Below are 27,470 nucleotides of genomic sequence, written 5' to 3'. Positions count from 1 at the left end.
AACACAATAAGGAACAGTTGCAATCCAATGGCAATGAGTCTCTCGACATATCTGAATAACAAAACCTAAGAGATGCTATTTTGCACATTGAAAAAACAATTATGTTAAACAAATAAATAAAAACATATCATAACAATCAAAATGAACTAAATCTCGTGTTCTTTTCTTTTCAGAGTATGGCCACAAATCTGTAGTGATAAACACTCCTAAAGCCTATAGTTATTCTCCAGTACCATCAGGTATTCCTGGTCAAAGTGTCTTTATTACCATGGGGGGTACTAATTTGCAGAGGCTTTCTGCTTTGCTCAGGTTGAACACACTTTCAGATCATATTGCCTCAAATGAGTCAGCATGTTTGCTTGTGATTTCAGCAACATCAGAGTCCGGTACAACAGAGCTGACACAGTCTTGGTTTTATCAACTACTCTCTCTGCAGGGCTGGTGTTTTTTTATTGCGAAACTAAAATGTTCTTAAACTGCCAATTATGACTGACTATAAGCAGCCATAATCAACTCACAACCACAATTAGCACAATATTTAATATTTTCCATATCAAACATCTACTTGTGAATGTAGGTACCACTCTTGTCAATAAATGTATTCATTCATTTCATTGTGTATACTGAACTGAAAATGAGGTACCGACGTACTGTACACAACGGATGTGTATTGTTGCAGCCCTAATATTTAGTCAAAACAAATTCAGATGAAATGTAGCTACATACATTCAATGCAAAAATATTTAGAACTTATTACTATCATCTAGACAAGCGTCTTTTTAGTGGGACCATTGCATGTGGAATTCATCAGGACTCCGTTCTGGGCCCTATCGGGTTTCCATAGCTATGCCGATGAAACTTAGATTTACCTACTCTTGAAATCCCATGCCCCCCATTTCCTGATGAACTTAATTGCCTGTTTAAAAACAAAAGGTTGTTAAACTACATGAGAATACAACTGACATTATTTTATTCTGGATGGTCACATTAATTATGTTTCTCGGAGCCTGGGTCAACTCTATGCAAAACGGCATGCTGCTGATCTTGGTGTAAGCAAATCTTAGATTCGATCAACACATCAATCCTGCAGTAAAATCATCTATCATCTCAGAAATATTTAAAACCATTTCTATTTAAATGATTTCTATTTCCTACAGGGCCTGATGGAAGACATCCATGCCCTGATCTCATCCTATTAAATCAGCAGGTTCACGTCCACCATTAACTTTAACCCGAAGGCGTGACCATGCAACAAATACAATTAATTCAAGCAAGAAAAGGAGGTTTCACCCCCAACAATTATGCCAACAAGTAAACTGTGGAACGTGGGCCATTCCATTTATATTGTGAACCAAACTGAAATACACGTAAACCTTATTTTGAAAATAAATGAAAGTATGGCAGTAACCTACTATGCGTATATCTGGTCACTCATGAACATGATAATCCTTTAACAAAAATAAAATATTACAGTGAAATACAGTGACTGAATTTTGCGCAGGGCAATTGACATTACCTTATTTGGGTACGTTAAAATTTTATGTATAGCTCTGATTTTAATGATCCCTCAACCATTTTCCCCAAATAGGCTACCTGTCTAAATTTGTTTTGTGGAGTAGCCCCTTAGAAGGAAAACTGGATTTATCTTGACTAGCTAACGCTATCTAACCACCCCCCACTTTTATACCAAAAGGCTCATCAAAGATGTTTTTTAATAAATGCTGACAAAAACTTTAGAATTTCACAAAATATAAATGAACGATGCTAAACAGTAAAACTGATGAATAGCCAGTACAGTATATAAAACTTAATGTATGATTTTACCCAAAAATCCTATACAACTGGATTCATAATATTACTCTACAGTTGGATCGCTGCAATCCATAGCAACATTGTCTTTAAAGCTTTTCTTTAGCTTTCAAAAGTCTGTAAAAAGATAACCCCGATTGCTTGTTAAATAATTTTGAACAATGAATCGTGACTCTCTACCTTTTTAAATGTGTCGCCACAGCATTCAGACTAAACAGTAATGCTGCCACCCAGTCTTTTTTGCCACTTAGTGGGTGTAACCAAAAGTATATTCTACCTACTGTGATGTCATATGCATTTACCCACTATCGACTACTCAGCCTGGGCAGGAAGGCCCGCCCAAAGCCAGATGATTGACAGCTTGGCCCTTTGGGAAAACGCAAAAGCAGTAAGGAAATATAGCTGCAGGCGGTGATTATCGGGGTCCATCACTTTGGCCTGGACGCTTCGGCCACATTAGATATGAAATGTTCCATCAGAATGTCTGTAAATTAATGTATATTAAATATGGAGGCACTTTTTGCTGGTTTGGCTCTATAATATCTACATTACTGTATCAGTCCTACATACGGGCCTATGGAATATGCCTGCTACGGCTCCACCATAAGCCGAACTTGTGTCGTTTTCTGGCCTGAGTAGTAAAAGGAAAACTGCACCATTACACCAAATTCCATGATTCTTAGTCATATACAAGGGTAATTATAGCCTGCTGAAACTGGATTGGCTGTTGTCGGCCAAACTTGATAAGTAGATGAATTTTTACTACATGAATTGTTTGGACATCTGACCATGAAAACGCATCCCAAATGTAATCTTTTTGTGTATCAAACATGACTGTCTGAAGTAAAAAAAAAATGTGGAATAAATAATGTACTTTCTATGACTCAAAGTTCAGAAAATATAAGCAAAAATGTAAAACGTGGCAGCATAGCACCGTTATTAGACTGACCAGTGTCTCTTTACAGCCCTGAAAAGTAGAAGGAATTTTGCACCATGACAGCAAATTTCATGATAATTTCGGTCATATACAAGGGTAATTATAGCCTGCTGAAATCTGATTGGCTGTTGTCAGCCACGTTGGATGAGCAGATGAACTTTCATTAAATGATTAATCGGGAGACCTGGCCATGAACAAGTACACAAAATTTCATCTTTATGTGTCCAGTGATTTCTTAGTTATCCATACAAAAGAATTTTGTTTCCATGAAGTGATGGTTCCGGAGATATTGGCCACAACATAAAATATTACGTTATGATGCCACCATCAGGCCAGTGGGCATCGTTTCGCTGTCGTAGGGGGAATTCTGCACCCTTCCACTAAATTTGGTGTTTCTACACCTTACAGGTCTCTGCTACCCAGACCGTTTTAGTATAGAATAATAATAATAATAATAATAGAAGAAGAAGGATAACTGCAAGCAGTGACTGAGGGGTTCAAAGGTTGAAACTTCGTCAGTGTTAAGCATCATAATGTAATAACTGCACAAATTGTAACTGCATATAATTTAATAATGTCATAAAAACTTATGTAATAATCTGCCAATAATGTAATAAAAATGATAAGTACATAATGCATTAACTTATTGTATATAATGTAATGTTATTGCTTTATGTGCAAGTTATTAGAAATGTTATATATTGACAAATATTGTGATAACTAAACAAAATTGCCTGCTTTAAGCTCCAGTATGTACAGTTTTTACATACCATAATTCCCATCCATCCCAACCAGCACATCACGGCCTGCATGATCCGCATTTCACTTCTCCCCCATGATTACAAGCATCCAGTTACCATTCAAATATAAACCACATACAATTGTATATTCTTCCTTTACGTGGATTGTAGGTGTTTTGTGTACTGAAATATAGCACACAACAGTTTGAAAGGTATAAGCAAAAATGTACCTTTAAATTTGGCCTGAAGATGGCGCTGCAGGGATAGATGGATTAACCCCAGATTTGATACCTGGATACTACGACCTGTCCTCTATCAATGTGCCACATTTCATAAAAATCTACCAAGGGGTTCTATGGGCGGCTAGAAACTCCCATGGCAGACAGTATAATATTACTGAAAAATGTTAATTATTATAATAGCAAGAAGAAAAGCAACAGGGAAAAGCATTTATTTATCTATTATTATTTTGTATTTATTTCACTTAATCTTTTACAGATTAATTCCTTTTACGGCACTCCTACCGCATACATGCTGAAAGATCAGAGAAATGTATACTATATAAAAAGGTTTTGATAGAAAATGACAATTTGACATAAAAAATACTGTACTATACACGTTTTAATTAGAAACTGGCAATACACAGATTTTTATGTGATCATTCCAACAGGTTAGGGGCATCCAGGTTTTTTTTTTGCGAATTTTCACAATCGAAAGCATCATCCACCCCTAACCCTCGCAAATGTGTAAGGGCTGCTGTACCTGTATAAGAATGATATAACATCAGTACATAGAAATATATAACTATATGAATTATTCACATGTATTTTAAGCAGTTACAGAAAATGGATGGATGGATGTGGTAACATTTACTTTTAAATGTGTAATAATTACAAAACGTTTCGTTCTGTAACGTCCTGCTTTCCGAATACCTCAATATTGCATTTGAACCATGTAGAGGCACATGACAATACAGCCCTCCAGTGCCTGTAGTGAAAAATGCAATTAAGTGGCGACAGAATGAATGTAAGGCCTGTTCACATATGACACGCCTGTATTTCACTGTTTCTCTGCCCAAAGTGTATATCTAGCCCAAGTGCAAGGAAAATCCAGACTTCAGTGGATAGCAGAATACGTAAGTGAAAAAAATAGTGCTTTTTTAACTTATGTGCATGAGAGAATCGATCTCACTTTATTTAGGTTTTTACTTACTGAGGCAGTATGCTAATCATGCAGCAGGACAACTAACCAGCTAGTTAATAGCAAATAAAATGAGCAGAATAACTTATATAAAACTCCAAAAATATACAGGGGTTGGACAATGAAAATGAAACGCCTAGTTTTACATCAGGTGCGCCTTTAATTCTGCAGCTATGTGTAGAGCTCTGGTTTTATGTTTTTGGATATAATCCAGGTTAATACGTGTCACCTAAAATCAACTTTTGCAGTTTTTAAACTGTGCTTTAGTGTGTTTAGAATCTTGGCTTCGGTTTCTTCTTAAAAGATGAGGTATAATGTAAAATAAAAATGTATACACTTTAAAACAAAGGAATGATAAAAGCTGAACCCCAGGGTTAATACTTATAGAAGTATTTCATGTAGTGTCCTAAAAAATAACTGATTTAAGACATCATTACCGAGGATAGTCTGCCAATTTCTTTACACCTTGTGCAATGACAATAAAATCATTCATTCATTCATTCATTCATTCATTCATTCACTCACTCATCTATCGCTCTTTTTGATGACAATATAAATTTGGCTTCTGCTCCACAAGAACAAAGGTTCTATGTAAAAAATAATAATTGAATGTCACACGTCATTGTGATGAAGAACAAGCAGAGACAAGCCTTGATGAAGACACACAGCAAACCTGTCTGGGCTGTTCTGAGGATCTCTGCAGGTCGCTCTTCACTTTGTTGCTGGGATGGTTGACTACTTTGGTGACCGGCTGTTTAAAAATAGACGCTGTTTGTCTGATTGGAAGGGAAGTGTTCAAGTCAGGTTTTCCCTGGATGGGGCAGAAACGAGAGACGCTATGAGTGAAGCAGCAGCGGAAATGGCATCCCCTTTTAGTTGGAGCAAAAAAATAAAAAACAAAAAAGACTAAGTCATTATAACATAACACCATGTTGTCACATTACATCCCTCTCAATTATAAATTATATTTTTTACCACAACTGATTTCCAGGGAATGACTCTCTACGTAGCTTTCTAATACTCTGTAGCTATATCAAGTTGCCAGCGTGAAACACTACAGAAATATTTCCCATCGAATCCGAACTGCATTAACCAAATTACTAATTATAAATGCGATGCTTTCATGTGAATTACCAGAAACATGGTTAAACTTAGGAGTAAAAACAGACTAGAGACTACAGTGAAATACTACACTAAGACATTTCCAGTACTGTCATCATGTGGATGATGACACATTCTCTGACACAACTCAGTTGGATGTCACCTGCATTTAACGGGATCCAGGCGTGTGCACATTCATACACTATAGTTGATTATTGCTCACAGAGTTCATGTTCATCATGTATCTGACAGTCCATTGAATAATTCCCTCTCTGGTTATTTTCTAATCACTTTCGTGATTTCAGCCGTCCTCTTTGACTATGTCGATTATTATCACACGTCACCTAAACGATAGAAATTGGCTACAATTTATTAAGGCAAGCAGAAATGTACCTCTAGTAAAAAATGACAACAAAATCAAATGACTTTAATACAGTGGTTAGTCAGGTTTTGGATGAAACAGGACCTTTGAAAAATAAAGCGGTCTGGTGGGTTTTGACTCTTCAATGGTCACACACATTCTTAAAGGCGTGCCGCAGATTAGAGCGCAAATGGAAATCTATGGGATTAGAGATGTTCAAGTCGGCATCGTCTGACAGCCCACAGCATGTCCTTTATTGTGGATGTTCAGCTTATTACTGTCCCTTTATCGATCACAATAGAAATAACCCTCGCTACCTTTAAGACAATAGCTTACCTAACAAATAAAGATGAACCTGTGCTACCAAGTAATATCGGTAGAGAACATTTTCTTCTTTAACAATAAAACTACAAAAACGTTTAAATGGCTCACAAATAACTCTCATGCAAACAGAACGTGCACATGCCAATAATGTATTTGAGTTAGTCAACGAACAGGAGTTAAAAACACTAATAACTAAAACAAAAAATCGACCGCTTGTTCCATGGACCCCATTCCCACTCAACTTCTTAAAGAATCCCCGGGAGTTCTGACAAGACCTATACCTGGCATAATGAATGTGTCTGTCTTCAGGCGATGTACCTGACTAATTTAGGGTGTACTCACTCTAGGCGATCCGTACCATGCTCAAGCATGTTTGACCCCCAAAGTCCAGTTCATTTGACTAGTGTGATTGCTCTGTGCCGTGCCTGGGCATGGTATGCTGAATCATATCTGGGCTCGCATTAAGAGGTGGGTCCGGGCACAGTTCAGTTGCACTCAGCCACGTTACGCATCTAGCATGATTGCTAACTCTGCCCGAGCAAGGGATTCAGGTATGACGCCCATGATGCGACTGGCCATTTAACAAACATGGTGGCAAAGGGATCACTTTGGTATATGGCAGAGGTGCAGTATCGGCACCAATCCATATCCATCAGATGGCTCAGGTATCAGCCGTATTTGACAGATTCATATCTGATATTTACTTATTTAGTTTTCAGCTGTCTGTAATAAGATAGCTTCCATTTCTTGTTAAATTTGTACAATTGCACAACAATTGCATTTTAGATGTGTTTTTTGCAGCATTCAAGCTGAACGCTAATGCTGCCACTCAGTTTTTTCTAACATTCAGCAGGTGCGAGCAGACTGACTTCTGCCTGCTGTGACATCATGTGCATACCAAGAACAGCAGATAAAAGGCTGATGATCTGGAAGTATGTTATGCTTGAAAACTAGTAGCACAGAGACCTGCAATCTCTGCGACAAAGTTTTGAGAGGTGGGAATGGTGTTTAGTGGAAAAACATACTAAACAAATTGCATGCAATTGGGCTAGACAACACAAATAATGTGAAAAAATTTATAGATGATTTGGGAGTCACTGGCTTGGGCTGTTCTGCACACTCGCTACAGCTTGTGAGACACAAGGGGCTGCTATTGCAACAAAGTGTAAGTTTTAAGCATTCGCCACTTGTATATCTTCCAAGAGAATATATGCAACTTGAACTGCAAATGCCTCAAGACACTTAACACAACATGGACAAAAGAGGTGGAACAGTATGTTCCTAGTAGCCTAATTAACAAAGCTTTTTTTGCCATACATTTTTATTTTCCAGTTTAAAAAAAGTTGGGATGCCAAATCAATCTCCGTCTTTAAATCTCAAGTGAAATACCTATTAACTACTAATAATAATAATAATACTAATAATATTAATGATTAGTAGTAGTAGTAGTATTGTTATTATTAACACCACCACCACTACTACTACTACTAGTCATGTAAAAGTACCTACAGTAACAAATATTATTTGACACGAATTGAAACACTAACGTTTCAAATCATTTTCAGTATCCGTCATATAACCACAAATACCAAATTGGCAAACTTGAAGGGGTGACTGTACATAAGTATTAAATGCTATAGAATTTTCACATCAGTCTGAACACTATTCACATCCCAATGCGTTTAAGATACATTTTGTCATCCTCCTGACAGCTTGTAACACAAAGTTTGGTGAAATAGTGGAAGCTTGTCTGGCAAAATCAGTGACTTCAGGCAACATTGTTTCCAGATACTTTGCACAGTTTAAAGGACACTTATAAAACATGTGCAAAACCCACTTAAACAACTGGGAGAGTTACAAGTGCATAAAGCCTCAATAAATGTTTTATTGTACCCCTATGCCATATATGAGAACTGATAACCTTTTAAAATAGGCCTACATCCAAAAACATGTATATGATACTCATAAAATCTTAAAAAAATACAAGTACTGATTCAGATGCATGTCCACATCGAGGCTAAGGCCCAGGAAAAAACTCAAGAGGGAAACAAACATGAAAAAAACCATTAAATGACACACCCTGGGAGACTCCAATGCTCCTCCACTTAGAAGTACCAAACTAAGAATGTTCAATTCCAGGTCAAGCTAAGCACCAAGATCTGGATCACCATCCAGACAGAGCCCAATTTCGAGAACATACTGGATTCATGTTAATATATAGAAAATATTTATTCTTTAAAATATAGAATTGAAGATGCTTTAAAATGTGGTCAGTCTCAGACTCTTCGTTGCTTTTTTTAACCAACTAATTAGTTCAGTTGCAACCTCAGTGCTCCCAAAAAGTGAACAACGCAACCGATCATGTCGTACCCATGTCTGTGCACAGCAGTTTATATACAGAAACCACTGTGAGGTAGAAATACCAACCAAAGTAGTTTGTTATGGTCAAAGTCTATTAGGCATAATTTTGCAACTACAAATAATGCCTGTGTCTAGTGTCTTAAACTGCAAAAATAAAAGTTGCAACAATCGCACTGAAATATTTTCCCCATAAAACCAAACCTACTGTCTGCTAAAAACATACCTTTTAAGGCAAGACGGCTAAGCATTAATGAGGCTCAACTATCAGCTAAATGCTCCATTTCAGGTTTATCCATTAAAAATGAAAAGCTAAGACTTTAGCTGCTTCTGCACTCTTTCCGGTTTTGTTTACTGAACCACAGTCAATATCAACATCACCAGCACTAATAATTAATAATAATAGCAACAACAACAAGATACTTTATCGCCTTTTCACGGCACCCTCCAACTTGTTCTCTGCAGGTGAATAAAGCTGGACATGAAGGAAAGCCCTCCATAGCAGCGGCCAGGGAGCTGGGGGTTAAGGGCCTTTCTCAGGGACCTGCATGTTTGCCAAGGCCGGGCTCAAACCGGCAACCTTCTGATTACGGGCACAGGGGCTAAGCCCACTAAGCCATACACTGCCATATGTAAGAATGTTGTTTTTTACATATGCAGCACTCAACAAGAAGGCGGGTCTTTGTGGCAGCTTCAGTGTAACGATACCGAGATATCAGTCCGCCGGTATACCTTGAAAAGACTGAAGTTCTCGTTGCGTAGCCGCTGTTTGTTTTTTTGAAGCTTGCTCGGCATCATTTTGCCCGTGCGAAAGTCGAAGCATCCCAGGTCCACGGTGTTTCCTAGGTATCGTGACAGTTGTGGCTTACTCCTGAATTTCTTTCCTGTGGGGCTAGAAAAGAAAGATACCATTGTTATTGCAACATACCTCCACAGCCGACAAATAAATAAAAACAAACAAACAAAAAAAATTCAAAGCCAAACAAAGTGGCACGATGCAAAGGATGCACAACGGTTTGTTTGTTCGTTCATCATCTGTACAATTGCTATGTTACAACAGGGACTTAAAGGCTCCCATCATGTACAGCAGGGACGCTAGCTAAAAGGCCAAGTTGTGGCCTACTTTTAGCTGTATGCTATTCAGGAAAGTAGCCCTTTAGCTACATTAAACACGATGAATGCAATTAATCACCGGTAAGTTATTTACCTAGCATTAATGCAATCGCGAAGGCACACAATTTGGGCAGCTCTGAGTAGGCATATCATTACCACAGCCTGCACTGTCACAATTACTCAATTATTCAGTTATTTAAAAGCGTCGATTAAAGTTTTCCTTCTCGATCACTCTGCATTACTGCGGTAGCAAGACAGAATACGCGTAGTGTGTAAGAGTCCAAATAAAGAGCACCAGTCCGAGTTGTTTAATTCACATTAAAAGTGAATGAAGATGCAGTCATCTGTCAATATTGCAAGACAAAACTTACATATCATCACAGATACAGAAGGATCGCAATGCAAATATACCATAAATGAAAAAACATTTGGGTTTGAGGGCCTTGTAGCCTTACTGAGTAGTGTAACATGTCTTTGTTGTCACAATGACTTAAACTGTTCTACTTAATTTACCTTCTACAATTCCTCTATGCAAAAATAATTGCTGCTATAATGAAGATTAGCCCCGTGGCACAGCTGCATCATCTTACATAATACAGTACATAATAACCACATAATATTTATGATTATTAGGGGTCCAAAGCAAGTAGTCCATATGGACCACTGTTGGTTTTGTCAGGATTTCACTTTTATTATTATACGAAACGAAATGGGCAGCTTAAACTTTAAGACCGGCCAAGTTTGGTGGGAAGGTGTCGATTCCTACCCACTACTCAGACCATTCGACCCAAACCAGACAGTCAAGGAGGAAGCGCTACAGTACAGAATTTTACATTTTAGCCTACATCTCCTGACCTGTTAAGTCTAGACTCGAAATTCCTTTCCGCAGATACAGTCGGCTACCTATTTGTTCTCACACAATTTAGCCAAGAAATATTCAGGGTGGAGTTAATTTGCGTAAATTTCCAAAACCTACTTCAGCAAACTAGTCCTTTCAATAAGGCACTGGAGCTGATGAAAAATTGTCATAAAAAACTTTGGCATGTCTTCCACATGGCCACTAGCCCAAACTGTATCTTAATCATGCCAGTTTTTAGTAACCCCTCAGTTACTAGTAGTCTTATAGTTATTATCATTATTGTTATTATTATTATTATTGTTAACATATTGTGTGTTTAGGGCTGAAGAATATTTCTGAGAAGTTCATGTTGAGATCTGCAGTTTCTGCGATATTTATCGCTGAAAATTAATTATATAGTCAAACAGAACTTATTCAATATTGTCTCTGTGGTTTAGAAAACATTTCCATACCGCAGAAGACATGCATTTTCATGACCTGTTTGCTTTCCTCCTCTTCTCTCATCTCAGTCTTCTCACGCACATACCACACAGTCTATGAATGAGTCCGGCAGTAAGGAGAATGATCATTTCTCTTGGAGGGCACATGCAGAGCTCATGCACAAGAAGCAGCGGCAAACTATAGACTTTTTAGATTTTTTTTTTTTTTTTTTTTTTTACATATATTAGATAATTTTGCAAAGGAACCATCATTGAAATTTCACAGCTTGCTAAGGTCCGTTTCCGGTACTTTCAATGTGACAATTATATGTGCAGTCAATGTTAACACTGCACATTGTTTACGTCTAAGGCAGTACGGTGCTGTAGTGTGTCTCAGTGTTGCTGCACATGCACACTTTGCATATGTGGAATTTGCATGTTCACCCTGCGTGTGTGTGTGGCTTTTCTGCGGATCCTCCGGGTTCCTTCCACTGTACAAAAACACGAAACGTAAGTGAACCGGAGAGCCTAAACTGACTGTGTGAGACTGAGTGTGCACCCTGCAATGGTTGGTTCCTGCCTTATGCTTATTATACATAAATGATTACTGAATCGTCAAATTAACTGGTAAATTACTACATTATTTATACAAATCGATACAGTCCTACGAGCATCCACTGGTCCCTTCAGCGCATTTAAATGTACTGCTGTTATTTCAGTACGACCAGAAATGTCATTTATTTTGTTTGTTCTCAACTGCCTTAGTGAACCACTTTATTAGGCACAAAATGTTATATTCAATCAGCACAGAATCATAGTAAATAGGCCAATTAATAGGGTAAGAACATTTAGGATGTTATTGATTTAATAGACGAAACCTGTTAGGCTTTTAATTAAAGCACCACTTTCTATACTGACAGCATCCACCAAACCGTTCTCAGCAGTGAAATGACTAACGCCAAAATGTAACCATTATTATTAATAGGCCTATACAGGACAAAAGTTACTGCTCCACCCTCCATCAAAAAAGCTAAATACCACTCACAGTAATTTGGTGTGAAAAGGAGGCTAATGTGATACGAAAGAAAAAGAGGCAATACAACTTAAACAGGCAGCCATCTTATAAAAGACAATAAATAAATAATAATAATAAAAATACCTTGCACCTGAATTGTGCTAAATAAGCTTGCTTTGCCTTGCCAAACAGACAAATAAAAAATTTTAAAAACTATATAAATGGTAACTAAATGACCACAAAGCATAGATTTTTGCTTTTAAAAAAAGTAGAGACGAATACATTTGGAATGTGAGACATTATGCATTATTATAAATACATGGGCTCAGATGCATGCATATATTAGTTATTACACAGCATTATGAATTAGATGACCGAAACGCTTAATTTCTGCCATAGAATTAGTTGAGGCTTTGTTTGGACAGGACAGGTGCCAAGTCCACCAGAATAAGAACCAGTTGAATTAGAAGACATTTACTACTGCAAAACCTATAGTGCTCACACATGTCATTTGCTTTGCCGACACATTTTAATTAGGCAAGAACACAAATAACAAAAACCATCACATTTAATTACACAAAAAATAATCTGAGAGCTTGAAAACAGCAAATTGAAAGCACAAAAAAGTAAACTGTGTGCACATTTTGGGGATTATGTGAGCTCAGTTTAACACTGTCTCAGTACGTTAAATTAAATTGTGAGATTTAATACGCTGTACACACAGGAAAAAAAAAAAAAGATGGAACCCTAGACGAGCCACGGACAGATCTGTACGATTCGTTTATCGGTTACAGTTCTTACTGTTATGTCACAGAATGTTGGTCACAATGCAAACGAGACAAAGAGAATATAAATATGGACATTAAGAGAGACACAAAAAAAAAAAAACAGGCAACCTCCAAATTGTTGGGGAAAGATTTTGCATGGCATGTAAGGGGAATGTGCGATAAATCAATAGGTGCCGTTTCAGAGTTATATAGGGCTCACAGTATTCAGGCAACAACACATTTATTGGCTTTGACATTTCCAGTTGATGCATCCAGTACTTTTATAAATTGTACGGGTTGTTGAGTGTGCAGGGAGTATGGATTAGGATGGCAGAGCGGGTGACAGGGCTGTCTGGGGAATATAATGCTGTCATTCCAATAGCCTCCCTTTCTAGTTTTATAAATGCAGGTGCCACTGCTCTTGATAATAATAAAATTATGAAAACAACATTGTATTAACTGCTGGTAAAACAGTAATGACACAACCTATGCGGACTACAATTAAATTTTATTAGATCAGCTACACAAAACTTCAGGATTGTTAAGTGTGTACAGAGTTGTGGCTGTAAGATTGTTGGTGCCTGTCACGGCGACAAACCTTGAACTCCGCCATGGGCACCAGCAGTAAAGGAAGCCGTTAGGCCAAACGAAGAGGGCTTTTGAGCTTAGTCAGTTTGTGGGACTTCAGTGGCAGCTGACAGGTACTGGCAGGCCAAGCAGAATGCAGCTTTGGCAGTTGCAGAAGCAAAAATTCTGATGTGGGAGGAGTTCTGCGAGGCCTTGGTAAATGACTTTCGGTCGGCCTCAAGGAGATTCCGGCAAACCAGCAGGCAACTCCAGAGGGTGAAATAGGGCCTTGGCCAGTGCTGTTGACTTTAACTCGGGATATAGTTCGGCAGCGGAAGGACTACTTTGAGGATCTCCTGAATCCCACCGACTCATCTTCCTTGTAGGAGTCAGAGAACTCAGAGGAGAACTCACCTATCACTAAGGCTGAGGTCAATGAGGTCGCAAAAAACTGGTAAGGCTCCAGGGGTGGATGAGATTCACCCCAAGTTCCTGAAGGCACTTAATGTCGTTTGGCCGACACGCCTCTTCAACACTGTGTGGAGTAAGTCAACATTGCCGGCAGGAAGTCAGACTTGTTCCCAATATGTGTTCCCAATTGCCAGGGCTACCTTTGTCACCGATTCTGTTCATAATTTTTATGGAATTTCTAGGCGCAGCCAAGGGGTGGAGGATATCCAGTTAGGTTACCTCAGGATTGTATCTTTGTTTTATTCAAATGATGGTCCTGTTGGCTTTACTGAGCACGTCCTGGGGCCCTTTGCAGCAAGTTTGAAGCTGCTGGGATGAGGATTGGCACCTCTTAGTCTGGGGCCATGGTTCTCGACCAGAAAAGAGTGGATTGTCCCCTCCATGTTAGGGATGAGTTACTGCCTCAAGAGGAGGAGTTCAAGTATCTCAGGGTCTTGTTCGTAAGTAAGAGAAGAAGAGAGACCGGGGATACTGACAGGTGGACTGGTACAGCATCACCAATTATGTGGACATTGTACTGGTCTGTTGTGAAGAAAGAGGCAAATATGAAACTGCTTATTTACTGGTTGACCTACGGTCCTGTCTCACATATGATCACAAGCTCTGGGTCGTGACTGAAAGTATGAGATTACAGGCACGAGCAGCGAAAATAAGCTTCCTTCTCAGTGTACCCAGGACCACCCTCAGAGATAGGGGGGAAGAACTTGGATATCTGGCAGTGGCTCAAAGTAGAGCCACGAGGAATCAGCTGAGGTGGTATGAGTGTCTGTCTAGGGCATGTGTAACTGGGCAGAGACCCCAGGGGAGGCCCAGGACATGCTGGAGAGATTATATCTCTTGGCTGGCCTGGCAGCACCTAAGCATTCCCCCAGAGGAGATGGAGAAGGTGGCTGGACCTGGATCTGGATAAGCAGCAGACAAGAGACCACTACTTCTTTGGGGACTTGAACGCCCTCGATGGGGCGCCTGTCCATTGTAGGGTACATACATGCGTGCATTCACACAGAGTATGAGGGAATCATGCCTTGGGCAATTCAGACATACCAATTAGCATAACTGCACATCTTTCCGTTGTAGAAAACCAGCAGAACATTTTGTGAACTGAGGCGCGCACAGAGCAGAGGCGGGATTTGAACCACCAATCCCCGGTGGTGTGAGGTACCCGGTCATGTTCTGTTCTTTCTTTGCAAGCCGATGCACAGGGTTTCCTAACCCTAGTCTAACTTTCTTATGTAAAGACAGCTGTCTTTTGACTGTAGTTCTCTCACTATATTATTACTTCTGCAAGGTAAAAATATCTTGGTCCCAGTTAAATATTAGGTATTTGCTGTGGACACGTACTAAATCATTTCCCATTTTCACATGTTTTGTTTTTTAAACATGTCAGTAGTACTGGACACACCGGCTGCACACTTGTCAAAACTTGATTAGTCTGCCACCTTCTGGAGCTGTTCTAAGGGGGGAAACTCAATTTATTTTATTATTCCAACACTAACTGAATTCATGCCTGAACTGCATTTAAAGATCAGCCCTGAACTTTAGGGTTCCCCATGGTAAATTTTGTAGACTGCGGGGGGGTGAAAGAGAGAGCCAGAGCAGAGAAGATTAATCTGCAAGGGAGCCAGATTACCTGTTACTAAATATATAAGAAGTTATATGTTGGCTGATTTTCTTTAATTGTTTTTTTTAATTCTACAAGATATTTCTCGCAGTGCCCTACACAAAGCTTTGATTTGAGTGACATGTGAAAGACATGCATTTTGTGTAAATGTAATTATAACCAAATACAGTTAGTGACTGGGTTGGGCACATTCTGATTCACAGTGTGACTCATATGAATCTCTCTCTCTCTCTACAGGCCAAGAAGCAAACATGCAAACACCATTGGCTAGCATCTACAGTGCCTTCAGAAAGCATTCAGATCTAGGCTCCACATTCTTTAGGAGACCATTACCATGACATGCATCTTTCTTTCTTCTGGCGAAATTAACGGCTGTACACCTATGTCAAATTCACTTGACTGGCTACGATTTAGCAAGGCAAAATAAGAACCAATTACCGTTACTGCAGAAAATACTCATAACATCACTAGCATAACACTTATCTGAGGGACGGGACTCGAATTGTCATAATTACTTGATCAAACTTGATTACTTATTAAAAAGCAAACTTTTCCTTCTCAATTGCTCAGCAAGATGGCAGAAGGAAGACAGAAGGCAGTGGATTAGGCTCCAAATAAAGAGTGAAAGCATCAGTTGTGTGGAAGCACTTCACATTAAAAGTGAAGGAAAATGCATTCATCATTCAGTACTGCAAAGCTCACCACAGCATGACTGCAACGCAAATACATCATAAACTAAGACAATCAGGATTGACGAACAAAGGTGCAGTATATGAACAAAAGTATAGGTATATCTGATCATTACACACAAATTGCAAATTTTATGACATCCCATTCTGAATCCACAGACACTGATTTTCTGAGATGGTACGCAGCGTAAAAATCGTGCGACATGTGCTTTGAGTCCAGTTAGTTATGTCTCAGCAAAATGAGCTCAATTCAGCACTGGCAGCAAATAAAATCAGCACCAGTGATCTATTTGGCTGTTTACAGTACAGATTGGCAGTGTGCGCACTGTAGCATATCTGATGTTCTGCGGCTCTCACTCGGTGACTATTTTTCCATGGGCCACAGGCTGTATTATAAAAGGCTGATTAACATCCATAGAACTGTGGCCGGGAGTCATTCTAAACCTCTAGTACAGTCAAAGAAATTGACAGAAAAGTATATACTTTAATATCACAAATGCTGATTGCTTGTTTTATGCAGAATATGTTCATCTGTGCTCTATATAGTGCCTCAACTTAATGACTTACAATGCCTCAACTTTTCGGTAGATGAGATGCGCTCATGTTCCCCATTGTGTAGCCTAGCAAAAAATGCATGAATTGAATCACAGGACGTGTCAAGGTTCAAGTGCGAGCAGTCTGCTGATTTACCACTTTCGTGTAGAAAAGCAAAAGCAAATTTGGAAAAACTGCAAGCTCTCGGAAATACCGAGGAGCTTGATTTTGCCTTAATCCCTGTGATTGCAGAATTGATAAAATCAGCGTATTTGTACTTCATTGCTTTACACCCGCTTGAACTGACAGTGCAGTAGGCTTTACAGAATGATGATGACCCTCATCACTTCTGTGGGAAAAAAAAAGGAAAAGCACATGACATAAGACCGGGCACCTAGGATATGGAGAGATTAGGCTGTGCAATAGAAGACAGGGAATTGCACTGGATTTGTTTTTAGTCAAAGATTATTGCAATAAAATGTTTCCAATAACTTATCTGGATAAAAGCATTGTGTGGGACACTGTACTTGTCATCAGGTCATTGGTTGAAATCCCAGGGCCGGCAGAGTGATGTCACCGTTGGGCCCATGTGCAAAACAATTAACCCCAGTTTCTTCAGGGACTGGCTAACCCTGCTTTCTCAGCTCTATGTCACGTCAGATTAGTTACGTCTTTTAAATACAACCGTCTCAGAAAATTTCACCCAGAGTTCTAATTAAATTTGCAGAATTAGTCATTCCATACTTTGAGCAGTTTCTGACCTCATTTGGCACAGGCCTGAAAGACCCAGTGCACAGCGATGCAAAATATGCTACTACAGCATTATGAAATTAAGTCCCTTAAAAATAAGATCTGTCAAATCGACCTGTCGGTTTATGCAAAGATATCTGATATTTACAAGAGGCACCACAGTGGTTCAGGGCTTAGCACTGCTGCTGCACAGCACCTTCAGGGTGAGGGATTCGATTCCTGCTCATGGCTATTTGCATGTTCACACCAAGCTTATCTGTGTTCCCTCTTAGTCCCTCCAGTTTCCTCTCCCATTCAAAAGGGAAAAAAGGTCACATTTCTAGTGTGTGCGTCCCGTAATGGACCTCGTGTACTGTCACCCTTGCCTTCCTTCTTATGCTCCTTGTTCTGTAGGCTGCAGAGAGAAGCAACTATATGTTATTTATAAAAAATAACTAATAGAAGTGAGGACAACCACAGCAGCACTCAAAATGCTATTATTTTTTTCAAAATGCTATAATGGTTATGGAAGATAATTATCATTTTATAGTCTTTAAAGTCTAGAAACCAACGCTTAAAAAAAAAAAAAAAGCAAACATACGGGTCCCCATAAGGACGAAATTGTGAATGCGGAACAAATCAGCTGACTCAGCACCTTTCTCACGTTAGCATCAGCAGTAGGTACTGCCGTTCGCAGCGTGAGAAGATGCTTTATGAGTGATCTGTACAGTAGTTTTGGTGTTAGTTTCACATATGCAGTCTTGCTCTCCTATACACATACATATTACAAGTGAGGGTGAATCTTGGGGTCAGAGCACCCACATGGCTGGAGCACTTACAGGGGGTTAGGGGCCTTGGTCAGGGTGCTACAGGGATGCGACGTTTCTGCAAAGCAGAGGTACTCAACCTAGAGACCTTCTGATAGCAGGCCCAGAGGCCTATAACCCGCTGAGTCATACAAAGGAAGCCGCAGACACTAAAAAAATGGGCCTACATCCTGGCAAGGCTGTACTTAAGACTCCAGCTCAAGTTTTCACAAATGACTGGACCCAGCAGTCCAACAGGAGTACAATCATGAACACCAAGCATATCAAAGTTTTAATGAAGCTGAGCCTAATTATATTAAAATCTCGCTTTTTATAACCATTCCTAAAACAATCTGTAGCAAAAAAAAAAAATAATCAGTCTAGTTTTTCCACCTGGTCACAGATACTCAAGAAAAATGAAAACATATTAATATTACAGGCATTAGACAAATTAGACTGAAATGTTAAACATTTTAAAAAGAATTAGTCCACAATAGTCCATGGAATAATCCATCCACTTTATAGCTGCTTATGCTGGTTTGGGTTGTGGGCAGCACCTGGAACCGACCCTGACATGTACCAAGTCGGGTTACACCCCAAATGGGATGCTCCTGCAACTCAGGACACATACAGACTCAAGGGGACAATAGAGACTCCAGGTGACCTAACCACATATCTTTGAACTGTGGGAGGAATCCAGCACATCATGCAAACTCTACACACACACAGCAAATGGCCTGTGGACAATGTTAACTGCTGAGCATCTATGTTATTCATGGGGGGGGATGGGTGGGACACATTCCACCCAATATTCAAAAAAGTGGTCTTTGTCCGCGCATCATTTTGTTAAAATTGATGAATAAAACAAAGTGCTACCACGGGTAATGCTGAAACAATAGACTAAAAACTAGTATTGCGTTGTCAAGGATGCTCTTGAAATTACTACGTCTTTACTGAATATTTCCCTTGGAAATAGCAGGCAACATAAATGCCCATCGTTTACTTCCCAGACTTAAACGGAATTTGATAATGTGGTCGTACGGGTCAGTTGAGGACTTGGTTAAGTTGCTTGTTTAATGTTTTGTCAAACTGCTTTGCTGCTGATGTGTATCCAAAATAAGCTTCAAAAACTTCTGAATTGTGAATTTACACTCCTGACTGAAAGCAGGAATGGTTTCAGCAGGTCCCACTAACGCTGAACGATTCACTGATTTCAAATTGAAATCACGATTTGAAAAAAAACGCGATTAGCAAATCGCAAGGGCTGCAATTTAGGATTATACGTTACACTGCACAGCACATCTGACGCAAGGCTTAAAACTGTTGCGAGAATAATTTCATGCCATTCTCCTTGTCTGACAGTCATTCTTACCAATCAGAAGTGGCCCAAGACGAGTACTGGTACACCCAGAAACAGGAAACGCATGAAACCCAAGGAAGACGTTATATATTGATTCCGCTGCTGAGCTATAAGGAAATCACCTATCTCTATAAATAATCTCTGACCATGACATAAAGCTCCTATTATTAATAGATCCGCCGCAACCTCCTTTAACCATCAGCAGCACGTACTTTGTCATATCGCACTTTTATGGAACGGTCAGTAATCTGCACAGCAGAGGTAGTCACCCCAAATAAGCTGCAAAACCCATAATGCAGTGCTGTTTATGTCATATTTTAGTACTCGATAATTTAAGTATTGGTTTCAACAGATTAATCTTTTATTAAAACGCAAGGTTGCCAACTTTGGTCTGCTGTTAGGAGTGAGACTTTCAATTCGGGACACGTCTGTACACACATGCACACGGATTTACATACATGCAATAGTTTTATTACCGTGTACATAGTGTGCAGGGCTTGCCAACTATCGCAATACTTTAAATATAGCTTATTTTAGGGTTATAATTGAGCGATATATATTTTCCATGCGATTTCTTGTCCAAAACGTGAGAGTCTGAAAACTTGAGTTCCATGCCAGATGCATGAGAGCTGGCAACCCTGAAGACGCACATTTGTTAATTGTTTCACCTGAGTTGATTTGTATTAAAAAATAAATAAATAAAATAAAAAGTGGAAACTTTGACAAACATGAAATCGCCAATAAACTACATCTATTTATTCAGCATTTTCTAAAATGCATATTGCGTTTGGAAACTTTTCAGCTGTACGATTTCAGGACAGAGCAGCCACTCGAACATTACAGCCTTTTGGTAGAGTGTTAGATTTCGCTGCTGTTATTAACACTAAAGGCGCATTAGCGGAAGCACATGGGCTGCATACGCTGAAATACATCTTGCTTGGAGTTTGACGTCCGTTGGCGTGGGAAACGGCGGTCCTAGTGTAATTAGTGGTCGAAGCAGCATTAGCTGCAAGATCGCTATTGTTTTTCTTTTTTCAGGAATTGTTTTATTTTGTATTATTATTATTACTTAAGTTAAATTAACAGTCACCGCTTTTGTGATAATCGTTTTCATGTTCGATTGTTCTCGGCTAATTTAAAAAAGTAATAAATACATCCATCCATCTTCCAAACCGCTTATCCTACTGGGTCACGGGGGGTCCGGAGCCTATACCGGAAGGAATGGGCACGAGGCAGGGAACAACCTAGGATGGGGGGCCAGCCCATCGCAGGGCACTCACACACCATTCACTCACACATGCACACCTACGGGCAATTTAGCAACTCCAATTAGCCTCAGCATGTTTTTGGACTGTGGGGGGAAACCGGAGTACCTGGAGGAAACCCCACGACGACATGGGGAGAACATGCAAACTCCACACACATGTGACCCAGGCGGAGACTCGAACCCGGGTCCCAGAGGTGTGAGGCAACAGTGCTAACCACTGCACCACCATGCCGCCCCATAATAAATACATGTTGGAAGTAATTCATATCTTTAAGTTCTCATACTTGCATTAAAATATAGACGAGATAAAAATTTGAAGGGTCTCTTATGTGGTAATGATGCATCATGTTTTAAATCTTTTAGACACTTAATACTGAACTGAAGCTTGACATATGCAAAATGACTTCGCAAATCAAATCGCAATATCTGTCAGAAAAATCATGATTAGATATTTTTCCCCAATCGTTCAGCCCTAGGCCCCACCCCCCCCCCCCCAATACTGAAAACGAGTTTGCTGCGGAGCCACCGCACCACCTACATAATAGTAGTAGTGCAAGTAATTATTATTATTACGATTATTATTATTATTATTATGTACACTATCTCTGCCTTAAATCCATAGCTTCTTGGATAGGAAGACATATGCGGGTGTGCAGAGGACAAGTAGGTAGAAGGTGGATGGATAATAATAATAATAATAATAATAATAATAATAATAATAATAATAATAATGAGGTGCACCAATCCGATATTTGGATCCGTATCGCCCATATGTGACAAATTAAAGTGACATCATTGCACTATCCCAGGTTTAGTCTCCTCTGTATGTGTCTGTGTCTGTCATGGATAGCAAGATTATATTAATAGCAAACAAATAATATAGAATATCTTAATAGAGATCAATTATGTTTTTCCTTTAGTGTGTTACACACCTTTATGTGCATGTACGGAGTCTGCAAAGACTTACGGCCGAAAGCACACGCCAAGCGGACTAACTCTCACCACAGAAACCACTCCAATCTGCATGAAACGCATCGTTTGAATTACAGCCCTTACTTCTGGGACATGGTGAGGTCACACAATCCTTATTGGCTGCCCACCTGGAAGGAACTGTCTGTAGACTGCAAGACAGAGGCAGAACATTTACAGCAGGCTGACCAAACGGGTAACCAGACCAATCAGAACACACTCGCCTGATCAGAGGTGGGGCTTAAAGTTCTAACAGAGTGTTTCAGACAGCGGGTGAATGGAGATGTACAGTATGAGAAAAACAACATGTATTTCGAACATTGAAGCATGAAAATATATTCTAGTAGACCCCAAAAATAAAAGTATGAACACTGAAAATTAGCATATTAGGTCCCCTTCAGGGAACATGTGATGGAGATACACACGTACGTATTGTAATCTTTGCAATACAAGGTTAGACCACAAAATGCATTATTCAACTAAAATGCTAAGGCACATCATCTATAGCACAAGTCTTGCAAAAACTTTGGTGTGAGGTCAAAGGTCAAGAACTCACACTTAGGTCTTTTTAATTAGGTGATTAAAAATTCTGTTCTAAGTATGATAATAAAGTGGAATTTCTTACTCCAAATTGATTAAGATAATTTGTTTTGAAGTGAGTAAAATGTCAATTTTAATAATCTTGCACACTATTTTCTGCCGTAAGCTTGCTTTATTCCAACAGCAAAAAAAATACTATGCATTTCAAATAAAAGAAACCCTGGAAAGTTCTCCCCATTTACTTGGCTAAGAATCCTTGATTGGTATGATTTCATTAGCTACACATGAAATCGGCTTCATAAGCATATTCTAATACTCTGTAAATGTGCTTCAGAGATCGCAGGACATGCAAGAGGAAGAAGCACCTGTCAAACGCTGGGAAGACGTCTGTTTCTTCAAGAACCTCTCTCTCTTACACAGACAAAGTTAAGTTACACATAAACAAAAAGACCTACACTTCAAACATCAAATCAGTTTTAAAGAAAAAAAACAGGAGCACTTCATTTATTTAGAATGCTAAAAAAGACAATGGCCTATTAAAAATCCAACAGAACTCCCCCCCCCTTTCCCCAAGCAGATTGAACTAGAAGCCGAAAACCACGCTAAGGGGCAGCCCGACTGATGCGGAACAATTGGATATACACTGAGTGTAAAGCGGTTTACTACTCTGCACAGTGTGAACACTGCATACTGCAATTATACTGCGATTACACTGCCGTTAGCAAAGCTAGCAGCCAGCGCAGGCGGGCCACTTCGGATCACTGGACATCACTTGCTCGACTTTTAAGCCGAGCGAGAGGAACAGAGGAAAGGCTGCCGTTTCTGCGTTTCATCCCTGCGAAGTAACGTGGAAGGCTCCCTTTCAAATCGCTTTATGGCGCTACACTGTAAGCATTAGTATTTTGAGTGTTATTTACCTGTAGTAGTAAACATCGCTCTTGCCCGCACTGAGCCCCGACTTCCGGATCACTTCTTCTTTCTTCCAACCCGGGGGCAGAGCCGGGCAATCCATCCTCTTCCTCTCCATAATCATTTATTACTCTTAGAATTTATCCCAGCCACTTTTATAAGGAGGTAGGACCTTAGGAGCCGCCTCAGTTTTCTAAAAAAAAATAAACTTTGTAAACGGTAAACCTCTGAAATGCACTCTAAAGTTCCTTTAGCTAACTTAAGCAAATAGCCCGTGTAGCTTTACTTTGTGGCCAACGACGTCTGAGCAGTTTTGACAAGAAGTAGCTCCTAACCTGAGTGTGGCGGCGGCAGAGCCAGCCCTGTGACGCTCTTGAATTTCAGTACTTCCCACACAGCGACTCAGCGCCTGGCAACCGCACCGGGTGAGAAACACGCCCCGCCCGCCTGCCCGTCCGTCCGCCCGCCCGCCCGCGGTGATGTCAAGCCTTCCCGTCACGGCTTTCCAAGTATTCGTGAAATTAAACTCTTATCACGACACTTAAGTTAAGACACATTGCCAAAAGCTTAATTCTCGTAATCCTATACCACTTTTAATGCAACATTTCATGAGCTGTACAATTTACGGCTGTGTTTATATTACTTACAGAAATAGATGTTAAGTTCTGTATGGCAGTGTAACGGAGAGCGAAATACATCATTTACATACACTGTTAAAGTCTATAAATGATTTAAATGTGAATCATATATATGATTTGTATTGCTGTACCTCGTTCGCGAAGCTCATTAAATTCAGGGGAAGTTCATGGTCGTCCTGGTAAACATTACGCAAATGCTGATATTGCGCTCCTATGGTAGTATAAACTTTGCGCGTTAACCTCTTTTTGCGTGCCTTAAGTACAACTTCTGATTGAATTAATTAACAAAAATATAAAGTAGATCATTATATTTGTATTTAAAGAAACAACAGAAAATTTAAAAAGTGTAAACTGCTTTCAAGTGCTATGTTGATTAAAATAATCGCTCATCCTCAAACTGCTTACAGGGTAACATGGAGCTTAGAAGCCGTCACAGGAAGTACACAGGGCAGTGTATCAACCCCGGACGAGGTGTCAGACTACGTAACTCCCAAATTAATACCATTCGTTTGAATATTGTTTCATTTTTGGCTGGTTAATCCGGGAAGAAGTAGATGGGCAGTAGTGCGCGGTACTGTTGCGTCGTATCTCCAGTGTCGGGGTGTTTGAATCCTACTTCCACTCTGTTTATATGAGTTTTTTGGTTTTCTCCATATCACACAGATTTCCCTCTACACTTAAAAGACATGCAGTCAGTGTAAGTGGCGTCTCTAAATCACCCATAGTGTGCGAGAGTGCACCTGTAGCCAACATGTACTGTGATAGACTGCGGATAGCCCCCCCCCCATCCTAGAATATCCTATGTAAATGTGTATACTAAATGTTACAGAATATTTAGGACCTACGTACTTTTCAACGTATACATATACGTAAATCCATTATTTAAAGTTATTTGGCAATGTACATAATTGTTTCAATTATGCTTTATTATTCTAATATTACTTAGTGTTGATCATCAAATCTAATGATTCAGATACACTGGATATTCACGCTATCGTGAATGTAGTAATTAATTGGAGTAGATATAACAAGGATTCCACATAGTTTGCTTTCTGCTTAAAACTACAGGCCTATTTACAACTCAGCAAAACTGGCTGACATTATACGACAGACACAACCAGCCTCTGGCTCATATACTGCTCTCTCAGCAAGTATTATTTTGTATTTATACAATGCAGTCATTGGCGCCGCCTAGGGTACGAACTATTTCCAACTCAGCATTAGTTGCCTCAAAAGTCAGGAACTTCATACACTTGCTATAATGTGGCCTCTTGACATCCAGGGGAGAAAAAAGCACTCATATTGATTTAAAAATCTTGATTTGACAGGAAGTGGAGGTTGGCAAGGTATCTGCAAACATCTGCAAACTTATAACGTCATCTTAAAGCTCTAACTGTCCTCTTTAAGAGACAACAAGGATTTACAGAGTGGTATGTGCAGCATGAGAGATATAACAAAAACGTAATGTCCTCTACAGGGAACAGAGATGAATTTGCTGGGCCTCAGGAGGATAATACATACGGAAATGGAACTGGGGAGACCTTTATATTTAAAGTATTAGTAGTGCCAACCCCCCACCAACCGTTGGCTGGATACAAATATGCGTTACTACAGGTACAGCATTGGATAAAATGGTGATTTTAAGGGAGGGTCATCAGAAGATGGTTCTCATCAGCGACGTGCCGATGAAGCTTCACAAAGCTTTGGAATCATTTCCCCATATTGTGCTGGAACATGTTTCGAGGCTTTGAAACTTTTTAAAAAAAAACACAGGGGGCCCTCAGCGTTTCCCAAAACCACAGCTGTTAAAAACATTACATAGTTGGTACTATGCAACTAGGGCTCAAACTACGTAAGCTGCTAATGGTAGATTTTAGGGAAACGTACCCCTGAGAATGCAGTTTCTGCTTTTGCGTCGAATGAATAATGTTGTTATGACAGTGGCATCCGATTTTGTTATGCAAAATATAATCATAAAAATTACTACACGTGTTTCTTTTGGTTTGCTAATATCTGTTTTCAGTAATTACATATCTGCAATCAAATATTATGATGGATCTGAAATAAACTCAATACTTGTTGTTCAGTTGTTGCCAATTAGGTGCTGCAATGGACTGGTGGCTTGTATGTGATAGTTTTCACATGTTGAAGTTTAGAGAGTAGTTTTTAAAGTGAGATGGGGACAGAGGAGAGAAAGAATGAGGCATTGACGCCTTGGGGTGCGATGAAGATATTTAGCACACTGAGGATGTGTTACTGCTTTATGACAGATGTTTGCAATGCAAAACTGACTAGTAAAATAATGATAAATAATACAAATATAATATTTTGCATTTATTCATTTGGGAGATGCTTTTATCCAAAGCGATTCACAACAACAGAATGGAAACTCAGCATCCTATGTGCCAGGCCATCTCTACAAGTTTCGAAGAGCCGGCAGGATTCGAAACCTATGACACCTCGGGACGCCTCGCACGTCATCAGTCACATGATACTGCGTGACCGAAGCTCCCATCCCCATCATGGAGTCGCGAGACCAGCTCCGAAGTTCCGTCCCCTGCGAACTGCAACGTGCTTCCGCAGATTTAAAGTTGAATTTCTGTATGCAGAAATATAAGCCGTTATTCTATCAAACAGTACATTGCATCAGATATTTATTTGGTCTTACGCTAGACCGTGAAAACATTTACTTTTAATGCGCGCCACGGTCTTGTTCCTTTGTTCCGCCATCTCTGAGAGCACGTGACTGGTGACGTTTCGGATGTGTGTGCGTGCATGATGCCGTGGCTTGGAATTTCGAGTCCGGCCCGATACAACGTACTTTTAAATGTAGTGGCTAGAAAACGATTAACCAATGATAAGGTAATGTTATTTATATCACATGACCCCCTCAAGAGCCATGGTCTGATCCATCTGAGTCCTTCCTGCTAGAGAAATTCTGGTGATCCCACAGAATGGGAGTAGGAAAGAGATCTAGAGTAACCTGCTACAATTGTGTGCTACCATTGCAACCCTCAGCTAGAGTAAAAGTAAAGTAGTGTAAAAGGCAAAAAAGCCAAGATATTAAAATACAGAATATTATATAGAATGTCTTTAGAAGGACCTTGTGCTCTGAAAATCCTCCTGCTTGGTCTCCAAACCCCAGAAAACATGCCCCACTACACATGATAAGCCAGAAAGTTAAAGGTTTCTAAGCATGGAGTGACCTACTGTTTACAGAGAATGTTGTCAGGAAGCAACAGTTACTGGAAACAGTCTGGGTCAAGGAGAGTGACATGAAAGGCTGAAAATCAACACTCAGTTGTGATGTACAAAAGAAATCGGATGATGACTGTAATGGTCTGAGGGCTGCGATTAATGGGAACAG

The 27,470-nt window shown here is 39.7% G+C and overlaps 1 protein-coding gene and 1 long non-coding RNA gene across 4 annotated transcripts in view; both read right to left on the bottom strand.

The window, feature by feature from the left end:
* The window catches only part of mbd2 (methyl-CpG binding domain protein 2), a 30,305-nt gene extending 5,836 nt beyond the window's left edge, over positions 1 to 24,469 (bottom strand). Inside the window, exons 1-3 of one of the 3 annotated variants that reach the window (XM_049020852.1) lie at positions 23,474 to 24,454; positions 9,563 to 9,722; positions 5,360 to 5,497 (exon numbers count right to left, since the gene is read on the bottom strand). In XM_049020852.1, the coding sequence (XP_048876809.1) occupies positions 5,360 to 5,497; positions 9,563 to 9,722; positions 23,474 to 23,589 (414 nt within the window). In that variant the 5' untranslated portion in view covers positions 23,590 to 24,454. Of the gene's footprint in view, positions 1 to 5,359; positions 5,498 to 9,562; positions 9,723 to 23,473 lie in introns of all 3 variants that reach the window. The other 2 variants (XM_049020853.1, XM_049020855.1) reach the window with 2 other exon arrangements.
* A 1,955-nt stretch (positions 24,470 to 26,424) lies between these two features.
* Positions 26,425 to 27,083, bottom strand: LOC125746637 (uncharacterized). The gene is made up of 2 exons (XR_007399026.1): positions 26,794 to 27,083; positions 26,425 to 26,702 (listed from the first exon to the last, which is right to left on the bottom strand). It is a non-coding gene; the product is annotated as an uncharacterized LOC125746637 (long non-coding RNA).
* Positions 27,084 to 27,470: the final 387 nt, after the last annotated feature.

Source organism: Brienomyrus brachyistius, chromosome 7 (assembly GCF_023856365.1).
Source record: "Brienomyrus brachyistius isolate T26 chromosome 7, BBRACH_0.4, whole genome shotgun sequence".
NCBI lineage: Eukaryota > Metazoa > Chordata > Actinopteri > Osteoglossiformes > Mormyridae > Brienomyrus > Brienomyrus brachyistius.
The sequence above is the reverse complement of the archived record's forward strand: the minus strand, read 5'-3'. Positions and strand labels throughout refer to the sequence as shown.